This window comes from Podarcis pityusensis (genome assembly GCF_964106645.2).
Source record: "Podarcis pityusensis genome assembly, chromosome: 1".
Taxonomy (NCBI): Eukaryota; Metazoa; Chordata; class Lepidosauria; order Squamata; family Lacertidae; genus Podarcis; species Podarcis pityusensis.
The window spans coordinates 27,545,857-27,558,198 of NC_138028.1; the positions used below are offsets into that span (position 1 = coordinate 27,545,857).

At 41.6% G+C, this 12,342-nt stretch overlaps 1 protein-coding gene across 1 annotated transcript in view; it reads right to left on the bottom strand.

The window, feature by feature from the left end:
- TSHR (thyroid stimulating hormone receptor) overlaps positions 1 to 12,342 on the bottom strand; it is a 67,311-nt gene that overhangs the window by 28,080 nt on the left and 26,889 nt on the right. Inside the window, exons 3-5 of the mRNA XM_080974353.1 lie at positions 5,105 to 5,176; positions 3,621 to 3,695; positions 227 to 301 (exon numbers count right to left, since the gene is read on the bottom strand). Coding sequence (XP_080830479.1) covers positions 227 to 301; positions 3,621 to 3,695; positions 5,105 to 5,176 — 222 coding nt within the window. The remainder of the gene's footprint in view (positions 1 to 226; positions 302 to 3,620; positions 3,696 to 5,104; positions 5,177 to 12,342) is intronic.

Consider the following 12,342-nt stretch of genomic DNA (forward strand, 5'->3'; position numbering starts at 1 on the left):
CTTAGAATGGCAATGGCTCCCACCTGAGAGGAGTCAGAACTGAGTTCTGGATGAAAAAAAGCCCTGCCAGTAAGCCTCCATAGAATAAGAACAGGGGCACTGCTGTAAGCATGAAAAAATATCCCTATTTTGAACTCTAATGTTGGCGGGTAGAACCCTGAGGTTAAGGAAGCGCCCAAATCTTACAAGAATAGCAATTCCCTAAGCTTTTGTTTTCAGTACTTACAGGTATTTCAGCAACGGGAGATTCATGAAGGCTTCGGGATCTATGTATTGTAGGTTTCTAGCATTTCGGATTTCTCTGTTCAAAATACAATCAAATGTCCACAAAGATTAGTATTTCTGCACTTGCACACCTCACATTAACCCCCCCCCCCCACATACACACAGCATAGGAATATGTCTTATACAGAGTCAGACCACTGGCCCATCTAGCTCAGGGTTTTAAACTGGGGTATCTCCTGCCCCCCCCCCCGAGATGCTGAGTATTGGACCTGCACACAAAACAGATGCTCTCTACACCTTTGGTCTATGAAATTCTGAGAACTGAAAAGTCCATTCTTATAAATGAGCTCCATGTGAACTATGGCCTATTAGCAAATGTTTCGTCCAAATAACGTGTGACAAGCTGATCTCACTCAAAAGCAAGAGGACCTGTTTTCTGGGTGGTATGATTAGCATAATTTTCTGAAAAGATTGGATTCTGGACCCCTTTACACTTATGTAACAGAAAAGAAACACTACTTTGGCCTGCTTGTCTTTGTATATGTTGGCCTTTGTGTTAAAAAACAACAGTTGTTTAATGTTTTCGAGGTCAGGCACAAAAAAGATTTTCTGATGTGCAAAAAGATTTCAGTTATGAATATGGGTTCAGAAAGAATATTAAATTAATTAACAATAAAAACAAAGCATGCAGGGGATTTTAGCATTGCCATATGGCTGGATTCCTTCTGGTCTGCCTGGAATGTCACTATTCAAGAAGCAAAAGCCAGTACTAGAAAATGAAAAGCCAGCCACAATATTGGTGTGTGATCTATCTATCTATCTATCTATCTATCTATCTTGCATGCCACCCCAGTCTCCAAATGGCACAAGATTCCACGGGTTCCAGGGATCACTTTCATAGGAATGATGGATAGCAGAGACTGTGGTGTCTTTATGATATATGGTTTATTTACACATATCTACCGTACAACCTGAGCCTACAGTGTAGGGGCTCACAGCATTAACACCCCATGAGGGTATTGCTTCTCCCATAGCCAAAGCCTTGGATTCCAGACGAAAACAGGCATGGCTCTGCCTCTCAGCTGCCCAGCCTGCTTCCAGCTTCTAGCTCTCACACACCTCAACTTTGGCTTTTGCCTTTCTAACTAACATAGAGACCCACTGAGCCTCTGGCACAGAGCCACTTCCTTTGTTAACTTAATGGCACACCAAACCCTGTTACCTCTTCTGCTTCTGACACCTCCTCCTCCTAGCCTGCTCCTTCTTCTCCCTCTGACCATCCATCCATCCCACCACCACTCCTCTGGCTCCGAGCCTTCTTCCCCTGGGGGTTCCCTTGGGGGTTCCCCAGCCTCTGTATCCAGCCAATCCATGACCCCCTATCATGCCCTCCTTATGAGCGCCTCGGGAGCTATTTTTGCCTTCCATAGTCTGAGACAAAATTTTGAACCAGATGATTCTTGCGCTCCTTTTTCTGAGCACTTGTTGAAGCCAAAGCAATTAGCCCCTCTTTTTATGAGGAACAAGTTCTCAATTAAACAAACAAACTTGTATATTAAAAATATACAAATGGTGTGTTCACTCACTCACTTTCCTTTAAAAATAAATGTTAACACATACATAAATATATATACTTCTGAATAGTCCTCTGTTGCATGACTGGTTTTCCCCTAAAACTGTTTAAAGTAATTGAAACCAATCTTTAAACAAACTAGGATGATAGTGGCTAAATATTATTTTAGAAGTAAGACTTCTAAAATGTAATGTAACATAAATATACGTACAGCAGACAGCATTTGTTTATTCCCCAACTGACCTTGCCCTCTGGAGAATAATTACACAGAAGCCAGTGACATTCAACTAATGCTAATGATCTAAGGGGCTCTGAAGAGAATTCATAAAAACACTCACATTTCTGAAGGGCTTTCCCTCACAGAATGATATCCGGCATGCATAGTCAAACCTTTTAACCTTTTCCCAATTAAGTTTTCTTGTCCTAATTGACAAGAGGTATGGTTAGATGAGTGTGTCCTTTGGGCTTCATAATCCTGTTTAGCAGCACAATCTAGCAGTTGCAAATAGACTGTGGAGATAAATTAATATTATGCAACTTTCCGAATGCTGCAAAACAAACCCATCAGTTAATGGCACTAGCATGTCATATTGGTGTTCATTTTTAGTGCCTCTGTATGAATATGGGTTTTCATTCATTTTTTTCTTTTTTGGTAACGTAGTTTTTATTCATTTTCATCTATGGGTTTTCTTCTATAGCTGGTATATTTTCCCCTAGATTAAATATACTGAAGCATATACTATTACATAGTTCACCACAAAGTTAATTGTTTCTTTTTTGGCGATCACTCGTAGCCGAGTAAGATTGTCTTCCATGAACACAGTCTTAGCAGTGAGTCCGTAAGTGACTGTGGAGGCCAATTCTGGATCCACACGTCCTTCCACAGTCACAGTGGGGACATAGGTTTCCAGCTGGGAGTTGATCACGGTGAGGGTTTGCCAAACGTGCCTTCCTCTTAGCTCGTTTTTCCTTTGTGCCCTGAGTTCGTGCTTCTTCAAAGTCCACGACACCTTTGGTAAAGGCTGTTCTCCAACTGGAACGCTTGCAGGCCAGTGTTTCCCAGTTATCAGTGCTTATACTACATTTTTAAAGATTTGCCTTGAGAACATTCTTAAGTTGGGAATAGAGTAGTTGCTTTGGAAGATAATAATCAGGTATTAACATAGTTAAGCAGTCATTGGAAGATATACAGTGGTGCCCCGCAAGACGAATGCCTCGCAAGACGGAAAACCCGCTAGACGAAAGGGTTTTCCGTTTTTGAGTTGCTTCGCAGGACGAATTTCCCTATGGGCTTGCTTCGCAAGACGAAAATGTCTTGCGAGTCTTGAGATTTTTTTTTCGCTTCCCCCCCCCCCTTTATCTAAGCCGCTAAGCCTTTAATAGCCTTTTAGCAGCTAATCCGATAAGCCGATAAGCCTTTAATAGCTGCTAAACCGCTAATAGCGCTAATCCGTTAAGCCGCTAATAGGGTTGCTTCGCAAGACGAAAAAACCGCTAGACGAAGACACTCGCGGAACGGATTAATTTCGTCTTGCGAGGCACCACTGTATATCCAAAAGAGAGACTAGGGATTTGGAATAAGCAGCAGATTAGGGAGCTATGGAACTGACATTCTTATTTAGCTCTTTAAATATTAAAAAATAATATTGATGTTTGAAAATTAACAGTTTTGAAGAAATAAATGCATCTCTTGATAACCTTAACTTTATGTGCTGATCTACTGTAGCCAAGTTCACACAACCAGCTGAACACATTTTACCAGCTGTTTTTGCACCCTATCATAGGACCAGTTCAAATTATTCAAGGATTTTCATCTACTTACATATGTGTGACTTTGTTTAGATTTCTGAAAGAATGAGCCTCCAGCATCTGCAGCACTGCATCTATGGTGATATAGCTACATGGGAGAAAAATGGGAAGGGAGGTCATACACAAAGGCAGATGGAAATCTATGAGCTGAGTTCATTGTATCTGTTCTCTGTAAGTATTCCTCTGCTCCAGGGAGAGTCAATGTTGTGCCCCCCAGATTTTGGGCTACAAATCCCATTGTCCCTGATCATTTTGGTTGGAGCTGATGGGAGCTGGAGTCCAACCACATCGGGAGGTTAGCTGCCGCTCTTTTCTTTCATTGTTTTCAATTGGCTATGTTGGAATGGAATTCTAAACAACAAGTTGGTGCCTTGGACTTCTGCATAATCTCCTCCTCTTTTGACACAGCTGCAAGGATTTGCTTCTACATTCAAGTAACCACAGTCTGCTGTTATCTCTGAACTGGGACAGACAGTGGCTAGTTTTAACTATGGTTTGTCTGAACAAGCCAAATGCAAACTGCAGTTCTCAATCTTGGCTGGTTCAGATAAACTATCATTAAAACTAACCGCAGTGCTTTCAGTTTCAGGGAATCCAACTCCGTATGCAGAGACAGAAGTGTCTTCCCTGGTGGGGCCATTACGCTAGTTTCCCAGCAGATGGGTCACTGTTACTTTGAGAGGGGACATTGGCATGGTACACATGCACCAACAGCAGCCCTAGACTGGCTCTTGTTTCCACCATGCCAACCTCCCCACTCCCAGTAAGCAATAATAGTGACCAACCTGCCAGGAAGCTAGCATAGGAGTTCCACCCTACTTGGTGAACCACATCTGTGCAAGGCTCTTGCAAGCCTTCCTCAGCATGGAACAAATGGACCAGTAATCTGCGTTAGAGTAATGATGGCAGGGGAATCACACCAAAATGTGCGATCAAAAGGTTAATTTGTACTTATGGTTTTTAAAGCAGTTAGTAATGCAACATCTGGCTGCAGAGATAAATAACAGTTCTGATTGCGTCCAGAGAACTACGGTTGCAAGGCAAGCTTGTGTTGGTGGCAGGGTGTTACTTAGCAACCAGGTAGGACCACAGAATATTTCTTTGGTCTGGATATAGCAGTGATAGAGAAGCTATGGTCCTTCAGATGTTGCTGGACTCCAATTCCAATCATCCTTAAGCATTGGCTATCATGGCAGAGGCTGATGAATTACGATTCCAATAACGTGTGGAGGGCAACATCCCTGGTGTATTATTAATTTATTTCATTTTGGCACCCACACTTTGGAACTTCCTGCCTATTGACATCAGGCCTGAACCATTTTGTTCACCTCATCTGTTTGTTACTCAGTCAAGTTTGCCTGGTTTTTTTTGGTTTTTTTAATTCTTGGATTCAGTCAGCTTTATTCAGCTACTTTTGCTAACAATCTGAGCTACCAAAGTTGTTTTTAATGCTTCACCCCATTTTAATATAAAAACACATTGGGGGTTGGAACTTACATCCTGGAGATGTTGGGAAGATTGGAGAATGCTTCTGTAGGAATTATTCTCAAATGGGTTTCCATAAACCTCCTGTAGAAACAAAACTCTGTTAGTTCAAGAGACTTACAGATTAAAAAACCTTTTTCCGTTTCTCAGAGCAGAGTGGAACTTATGTTGGGGGCAGAAGGAGAAATGATTACACACACAAGGCAGGTGGAGATGAGAGAATATGATGAGAGTATATGACAGGGGTCAGCAGCGTTTGGGCCAGGGGTCACATTCTGAATTTTAAGAGAGTGCTGGGGGCGCCAGGCACAAAATGGCTGCCATTGGGGTCCGATATTGGCTGCCTTGGAGGCATGGCATAACACTAAATTAGAGTACAATCATGATGAGACTTTCCCCAGAATTTGATTTGATTTGGGATAGGGTCATGGTAAATGGGGAACACAATCTCTTCCAGTGCCACAGTTCAAATCAAAGGCAGACTTTATGTTAAGCTGCTTTAAAGTAAAAAATAAAAATAGTGAACGATCCAGTTGTGCCTCTTCCATATACTATACAGTCCCCTTCCTCAAAGAGAAAAATAATGCTGGTATGGTTTTGCACATCTTTGTATCCTCTAAATCACATTTCAACAATAAATTTTAGCATGTTTCCCTCTCTTTCCCTACTTTGTAGGACTCCTTGTTGTTTTTAACTAAATATTAAGAACATAAAAAGACACCTGCTAGATCAGGACACATAGCTTAACGGGTTCATTGCTAAATCTGTACACCATGGAACAGCTCCCCAAATGTGCCTATTCTTAAAAAAAGTTTTTTTTTTTTTTAAAAAGTTGTTTATCATGCCTCATATTGCAGCTGGTAGAATTTTTGTCTAATAATGTCAGTCTTCATGGCTTTACCACATCTGCACAATTAATTATACAAAATACACTCAAAACAATAGGATTAGTGGAATAGGAAGGCTGAAATCTGTGTGACAGACTGAATTATATTATTTATTAATTTAGGAAGCAGGATGAAAAGCTATTAATATGACATCTATTAAAAACTCCCCACTCCTTACCCAAGTATCTTCCACAAATATTTTCCAAAATGTTGAAAGGAAACCCTTTAAACCAGGCACCCCCAAACTCGGCCCTCCAGATGTTTTGGGACTACAACTCCCATAATCCCTAGCTAACAGGACCAGTGGTCAGTGATGATGGGAATTGTAGTCCCAAAACATCTGGGGGGCCAAGTTTGGGGATGCCTGCTTTAGACAGAACATCTAATACTTTATGGTTAATTTCAAGAACAATCACAAAGGGCAAGGCAATGTCAATATTAAAGTAAGTATTTCAGATCCGGGCATTCCTAGTGCCAAATCCTGTTATTCACAGCCGAAATCTCTCAATGATTTACGAATAAGTTATGATAAGTTAATGGAGGAACTGTCATGCCTACAATCAATGACCTTAAACCATTATTGGAGGAAGTCGTAACAATGAAACATCCAAAAGCTTGTAGAGCACTTCTGAATTAGCTAGTCTTGTTTCTAAAGTCAAAACAATGCATCAGGAATGACTAATTGTTCCATTTTTTTATTTCTGAATTTTGTACAGAGTACTTCATGCCCTTTCATTATCTCCATTCATTGTGCATTGATTAAATAGTGCAACATAAGAAGCTAAAAACATAAGAAGAGCCTGCTGGATCAGGTCTATAGCCCATCTAAGTCCAGCATCCTGGTCTCACAGGGACCAACTAGATACCTGTGGGAAAGCTGCAAGCAAGGCTACAGCCCAAGAGCCCTCTCCCCTCCTGTGGTTTGGAGCAACTGGCATTCAGAAGAACTACTGCCTCCAACTGTGCAGGCGGAATAAGGTAAAGGTAAAAAGGTAAAGGACCCCTGGATGGTTAAGTCCAATCAAAGGCGACTATGAGGTTGCAGTGCTCATCTCGCTTTACGGGCTGAGGGAGCCGGCGTTTGTCCACAGACAGCTTTCCGGGTCATGTGGCCAGCAGGACTAAACCGCTACTGGCACACGGAAGACCGTGATGAGTGCCAGAGTGCACGGAAACGGCGTTTACCTTCCTGCCGCAGTGGTACCTAGTTATCTACTTGCACTGGCGTGCTTTCAAACTGCTAGTTTGGCAGGAGCTGGGACCGAGCAACGGGAGCTCACCCCACAGCGGAGATTCGAACCGCCGATCTTCTGATCAGCAAGCCCAAGAGGCTCAGTGGTTTAGACCACAGCGCCAGAATATAACCATCATGGCTAGTAGCCATCAATAGCCCTCTCTTCCATGAAGTTTTCTTTTAAAGCTGGCTAGGTTGGTAGCCACCATTGCATCTTCTGCTTAGTGAGTTTCACTGCCTGAGAAACGACTTTCTTTCATCTGTCCTGAATCACTTGATGTCCACGAGTTCTAGTGTTATGAAAGAGGGAGAAAACATATTTTCTGTCCACTTTCTCCATGCCATGAATAGTTTTATAAACCTCTTGTCATATCACCTCTTTCCATTTTTCTAAATTGAACAGTCACAAATGCTGTAATCTTTCTGTATAGGGGAGCAGGAGTACCAAGCTTGGCCCCATGACCGTGGGTGCCTGGTCCGTGGGTGCCATGCAGCGTGCATGGCCCTGACACTGAAATTTGTGGGTGTCCGGCCCCTTCATGGGGAATTTGGTGGGTGCTTGGGCACCCAGGGAGTTGGCACCTATGTAGGGGAGCTGCTCCACCCCCTTGATCATTTTGGTTGTCCTTTTCTGAATCTTTTCCAACTTGTTTTTGTAGCTTGGAGACCAGAACTGTACATAATATTCCAAATGCAGCTGCACCGCAGATCTGTATAACAGCGTCAAGATATTGGATTCTGAATGACCCCAGCTTGCCGTTTGCCTTTTTCACAGCTGCTGAACACTGGGTCAGTGTCTGCATCGGGGTAATCTACTATGACTGCAAGGTCTCATTCCTGGTCAGCCACCACCAGTTCAGACCCTGTGAGCATATATGCGAAATTAAGGGGCGGGGTGGGGGGGTTGCCCTGACACGAACCACTTTATGATGCATGCATGCATGCATGCAAAAAAGCAATTTTCAGGTAATCCTCATGTACAGCAAAGTTATTTTTTGTATATTTACTAGTGTGCATCAGTCATACAGAGGGATAGAAGAATGCAAATGAGCTGGAGGAGTTGAAACCAAATTGAATTGAATTGAAATTAATTTAAAAAATTCTTTTGTTGAAACCAGAATTCAAAAATGGGATACTGATGAGAGCAAACTGCAGAGAAGAACCAGCGAAACATTAAAGTAGTAGAACGAGTGAAATATTCTAATTCCTAGTCATAGGTAGATTAAAAAATTTATAAAGGCTGTCCCTGTAATTACAACACTGCAGCATCAACAATACCTCTGAACATACACAAACAACAAAACCTAACCCAGCAGGTATTCTCATTGATTTATTAGGAAACCTGCCTACAAGAATATCCTCAGTATGGAAGAATGGTGATGTGAATCCACTCAAAATTCATCTTATAAAAACATAATAGTTGGTATTCGGTCATCTAAATATTGACATAATTTTGTATTTTGGGTTTATGTTTTTAAAACCATGTATGTTATATTTTGATCTCTTCCTTAGCTGCTTCAAACTTTTTTGGAAAGACAGGGGACATAAATGTTTCAAATAAATGGATAATAATGAATAGGTTCACAATGAATAAAAATGAATAGGTTTGACATAAATGTAACTAGGCAAATTGTTTGCACATCTTTGCAGGGGAGGCTTTGCTTAAAATATTTGCTAGCCATACCTTTCTGCGCTAACATAGTTCGTGAACAGAAATGCTCATTCATGAAGAATTCATGCAAATATTCCCACCCACTTGAAATATTTCCTTTCCTCCCCTAACATCATTACCAGATTATCTCAATTAGAGTAGGTTCATACTGCACTGTATACAAAACTTGAAAAATGAATAGTGACTAAGAGTTGCTCAACAAGGTGGCTTATTTTATGGTCTTTATTTTACTACATATTGCAATTCTTCATAAAATTTACCTAGGCTGAGTACACACGCCATACATTTAAAGCATATTCAAAGCACACACCCCCCCCCGCCAAATCCTAGAAACTGTAGTTTGTTAGGAATTATAACTATGTGAGGAGCAAACTACAATTCCCATAATTCTTTTTTTGGGGGGGGTATACAGTTTTTGACTGCAATCCTGTGAGTAAGCCCTATTGAATTCAGCAGGAATATCTTGAGTCAACATGCATAGAATTAGGTTGCCTATTTTCTTATTTCAAGATAAATATTTCTTCTTTTCAAAATATATTCCCATTTGTTTTGCAAGTTCATTTATAGACAGTGCCACTTAACATTTCTGCCATCATTGTTTCAATCTGATCAGGATTCCATATTCGACTGTCCTCTGAGATACAATGAAAACAAACCAAGATTGCTGTTTACTAGTGCCCAAAGGATTCCACCTTCCCGGTGGAATTTCTGCTTAACTAGCCACCACCTGAGATTCCAACTGATCTCTAGTTTCGTGCCCTTTCTTCACTTTTTAATTAGATGATTCCATCCAATCCAAGAGAAGTTACCGCTTTGGAACTAAATAAATAGTCTGCAACTCAGGAAACACACTTTTATACATTAAAAAGTTATTTTCATTAATATAATTTATATGTTATTTTCACTGTATCTTTGTGCACAATTTTTTGCTGGAAAACTGTATCACAAAATTCGGAAACGCTTAGTATGTTTAGCCTGGAAAAGAGGAGACTGAGAGGAGATAAGATATTAAGATATTAAGATTAAGATATTCAACTATATTAAGGGCTCTTGAGGGTAGGACTTGGGGCAATGGCTTCAAGTTGCAAGAAAGGAGATTCCGACTAAACAGTCGGAAAAAACTTTCTGGCATTAAGAGCTGTTCAGCAGTGGAACAGACTCCCACGAGAAGTTGTGGACTCTACTTCCTTGGAGGTTTTTAAGCAGAGGTTGGGTGACCATCTGTCATGGATGCTATAGCTGAGATTCCTGCATTGCAGGGGATTGGACTAGGGAACCCATGGGGTCGCTTCCAACTCTAAGATTCTATAATTCTGATTAGATGATCACATATAGAGTACACTGTTGCTTTTGCAGAAGATTCAGAAGCCTGCTGCCATCTACTGTCTAGATTCAGTAGCACAGTAAAAAGGGATCCCTACCTTCCTTCTACAGTGGTATCTCGGGTTAAGAACTTAATTCGTTCCGGAGGTCCGTTCTTAACCTGAAACTGTTCTTAACTTGAAGCACCACTTTAGCTAATGGGGCCTCCTGCTGCCGCTGCACGATTTCTGTTCTCATCGTGAAGCAAAGTTCTTAACCCGAGGTACTATTTCTGGGTTAGTGGAGTCTGTAACCTGAAGCGTCTGTAACCTGAAGTGTCTGTATCCCGAGGTACCACTGTATTTCCCACCAGATCTCATTTAGTATCAGCTGTGCAATAACCTGTTCCCATTGTAATGTATGTAATTTTGTGCTGTGCTGAATCCATGACCACAGTTGTGCAAATCTTTTCCCATCCTCAATGAAAGCAGGGGTTATTTTTCAGTTGTTTTCAGGTGTGGAAGGAAGATTCGTCATTTTGTCATTACCTGAATAAAATTACATGGTGTGCTTAAAAACAAACAAACAAACACGTTTTCAAGCATAGATTTATGCCATCCTCAGGCACCTCTGTGGCTTTCCTGTGCTTCCTAGAATGTCTATGGAAGAATGCCCAAAGTGGGGGCAGCCAGGGAGGCTGCCTACAGAGCACCTAAGAACTGCACAATGACTTCAAAAATAAATAAATGAAAAGGAAGGGAAAGGAGATTGTTAGCCGCCTTGAGACTCCTTAGGGTAGTGATAAAGCGGGATATCAAATCCAAACTTTTCTTCTTCTTCTGTTAACTTTTTTTTTTTTTAAAAAAAAGAACATTGCAATACTCTCAGGCACCCTGAAGACAGCATCTCGAGCTGTCCACAAAGTCCTACTGTGGGCATTATCTCATAGCTATGTCTGCCCGCCTAGTTGCCTGGCTGAACCATATGTCAGGAGTGCTCTGATGGTGTTTCCTGCTTGGCAGGGGGTTGGACTCGATGGCCCTTATGGTCTCTTCCAACTCTATGATTCTATGATCTCATGGTATTATGGCACAGAAAACATGGCTTCCGAGGCCAGTCATAAAAGGCTGGGCAGGGTCATCTGGGAGAATGCAGTTTCTGAGATTATCTGGTCCCCATTAGGCTTCTGAAAGATCAATGCCAGCACTTCACCTCGAGTCCAGAAACAATTGGGCAGCCAATGCAAACAGAGCAAGATCGCAGTGGCGTAGCGTGGGGGGTGCAGGGGGGGCCGGCCGCACCGGGCGCAACATCTGGGGGTTAGGGTTAGGGGGCGCAAATCCACGGGTTAGGGGGCGCAAATCCATGGGTTAGGGGGCACAAATTACTTGCCTTGCCCCGGGTGCTGACAACCCACGCTACGCCACTGCAAGATCGGTGTTGTATTCTCCAATTTTATATGGCCCCAGCATTTTATTTATTTAAACAATATATATCTTGCTTAACGACAATAATCAATAAGTGGTGTGTACAAGAATACAGTAGAAATCGGTTAAAACTATAAAATCAGACTTTAATTAAAATGCTTGCTCCGTTTTTTTGTTGTTTTTTTAAAAAAGGTTCTCCAGCAGGTGCTGGAAGCTCAACAGGAAGGGGCCAATCCGACCCCATAAAATACACCCCACAAAACTGAACAAATAGCTCCTTGTGGATACAAGCCATGCATCCAAGCACTGGGGTCCCAGTCCCTCCCTCTGAAGATGTCAGTGATTTTTCAGCTTTTGAAGTTTCTTTGACGTTTCTTTATTTAGATGAATTCTCTCCCCCATACGCCTCTTCAACCAACAGCTTCACAGAGTGAATTGCACGGGGTTAAAAAACCAACACATCCCACAAATCCAACATTCTCTTGATCCATTACCTCTTTTTCAGCCTGTGAGAAATAACCAAACTATATTAACCTTCTTTGCATATCCACTCTGACTTGGCACAATACCTCACATAATTCTGGCAAAATATCGGGGTTGCCCTCTTTCGTTGCACTTAAATCTGATTTAATGGTGTAATTTTCCTGGCTTTTATTTTTCATACACTGTTATGTTTTACAAAGGCCATTTTATGGAAAAAATGCAAGTTGAATGAACAAGATACAATG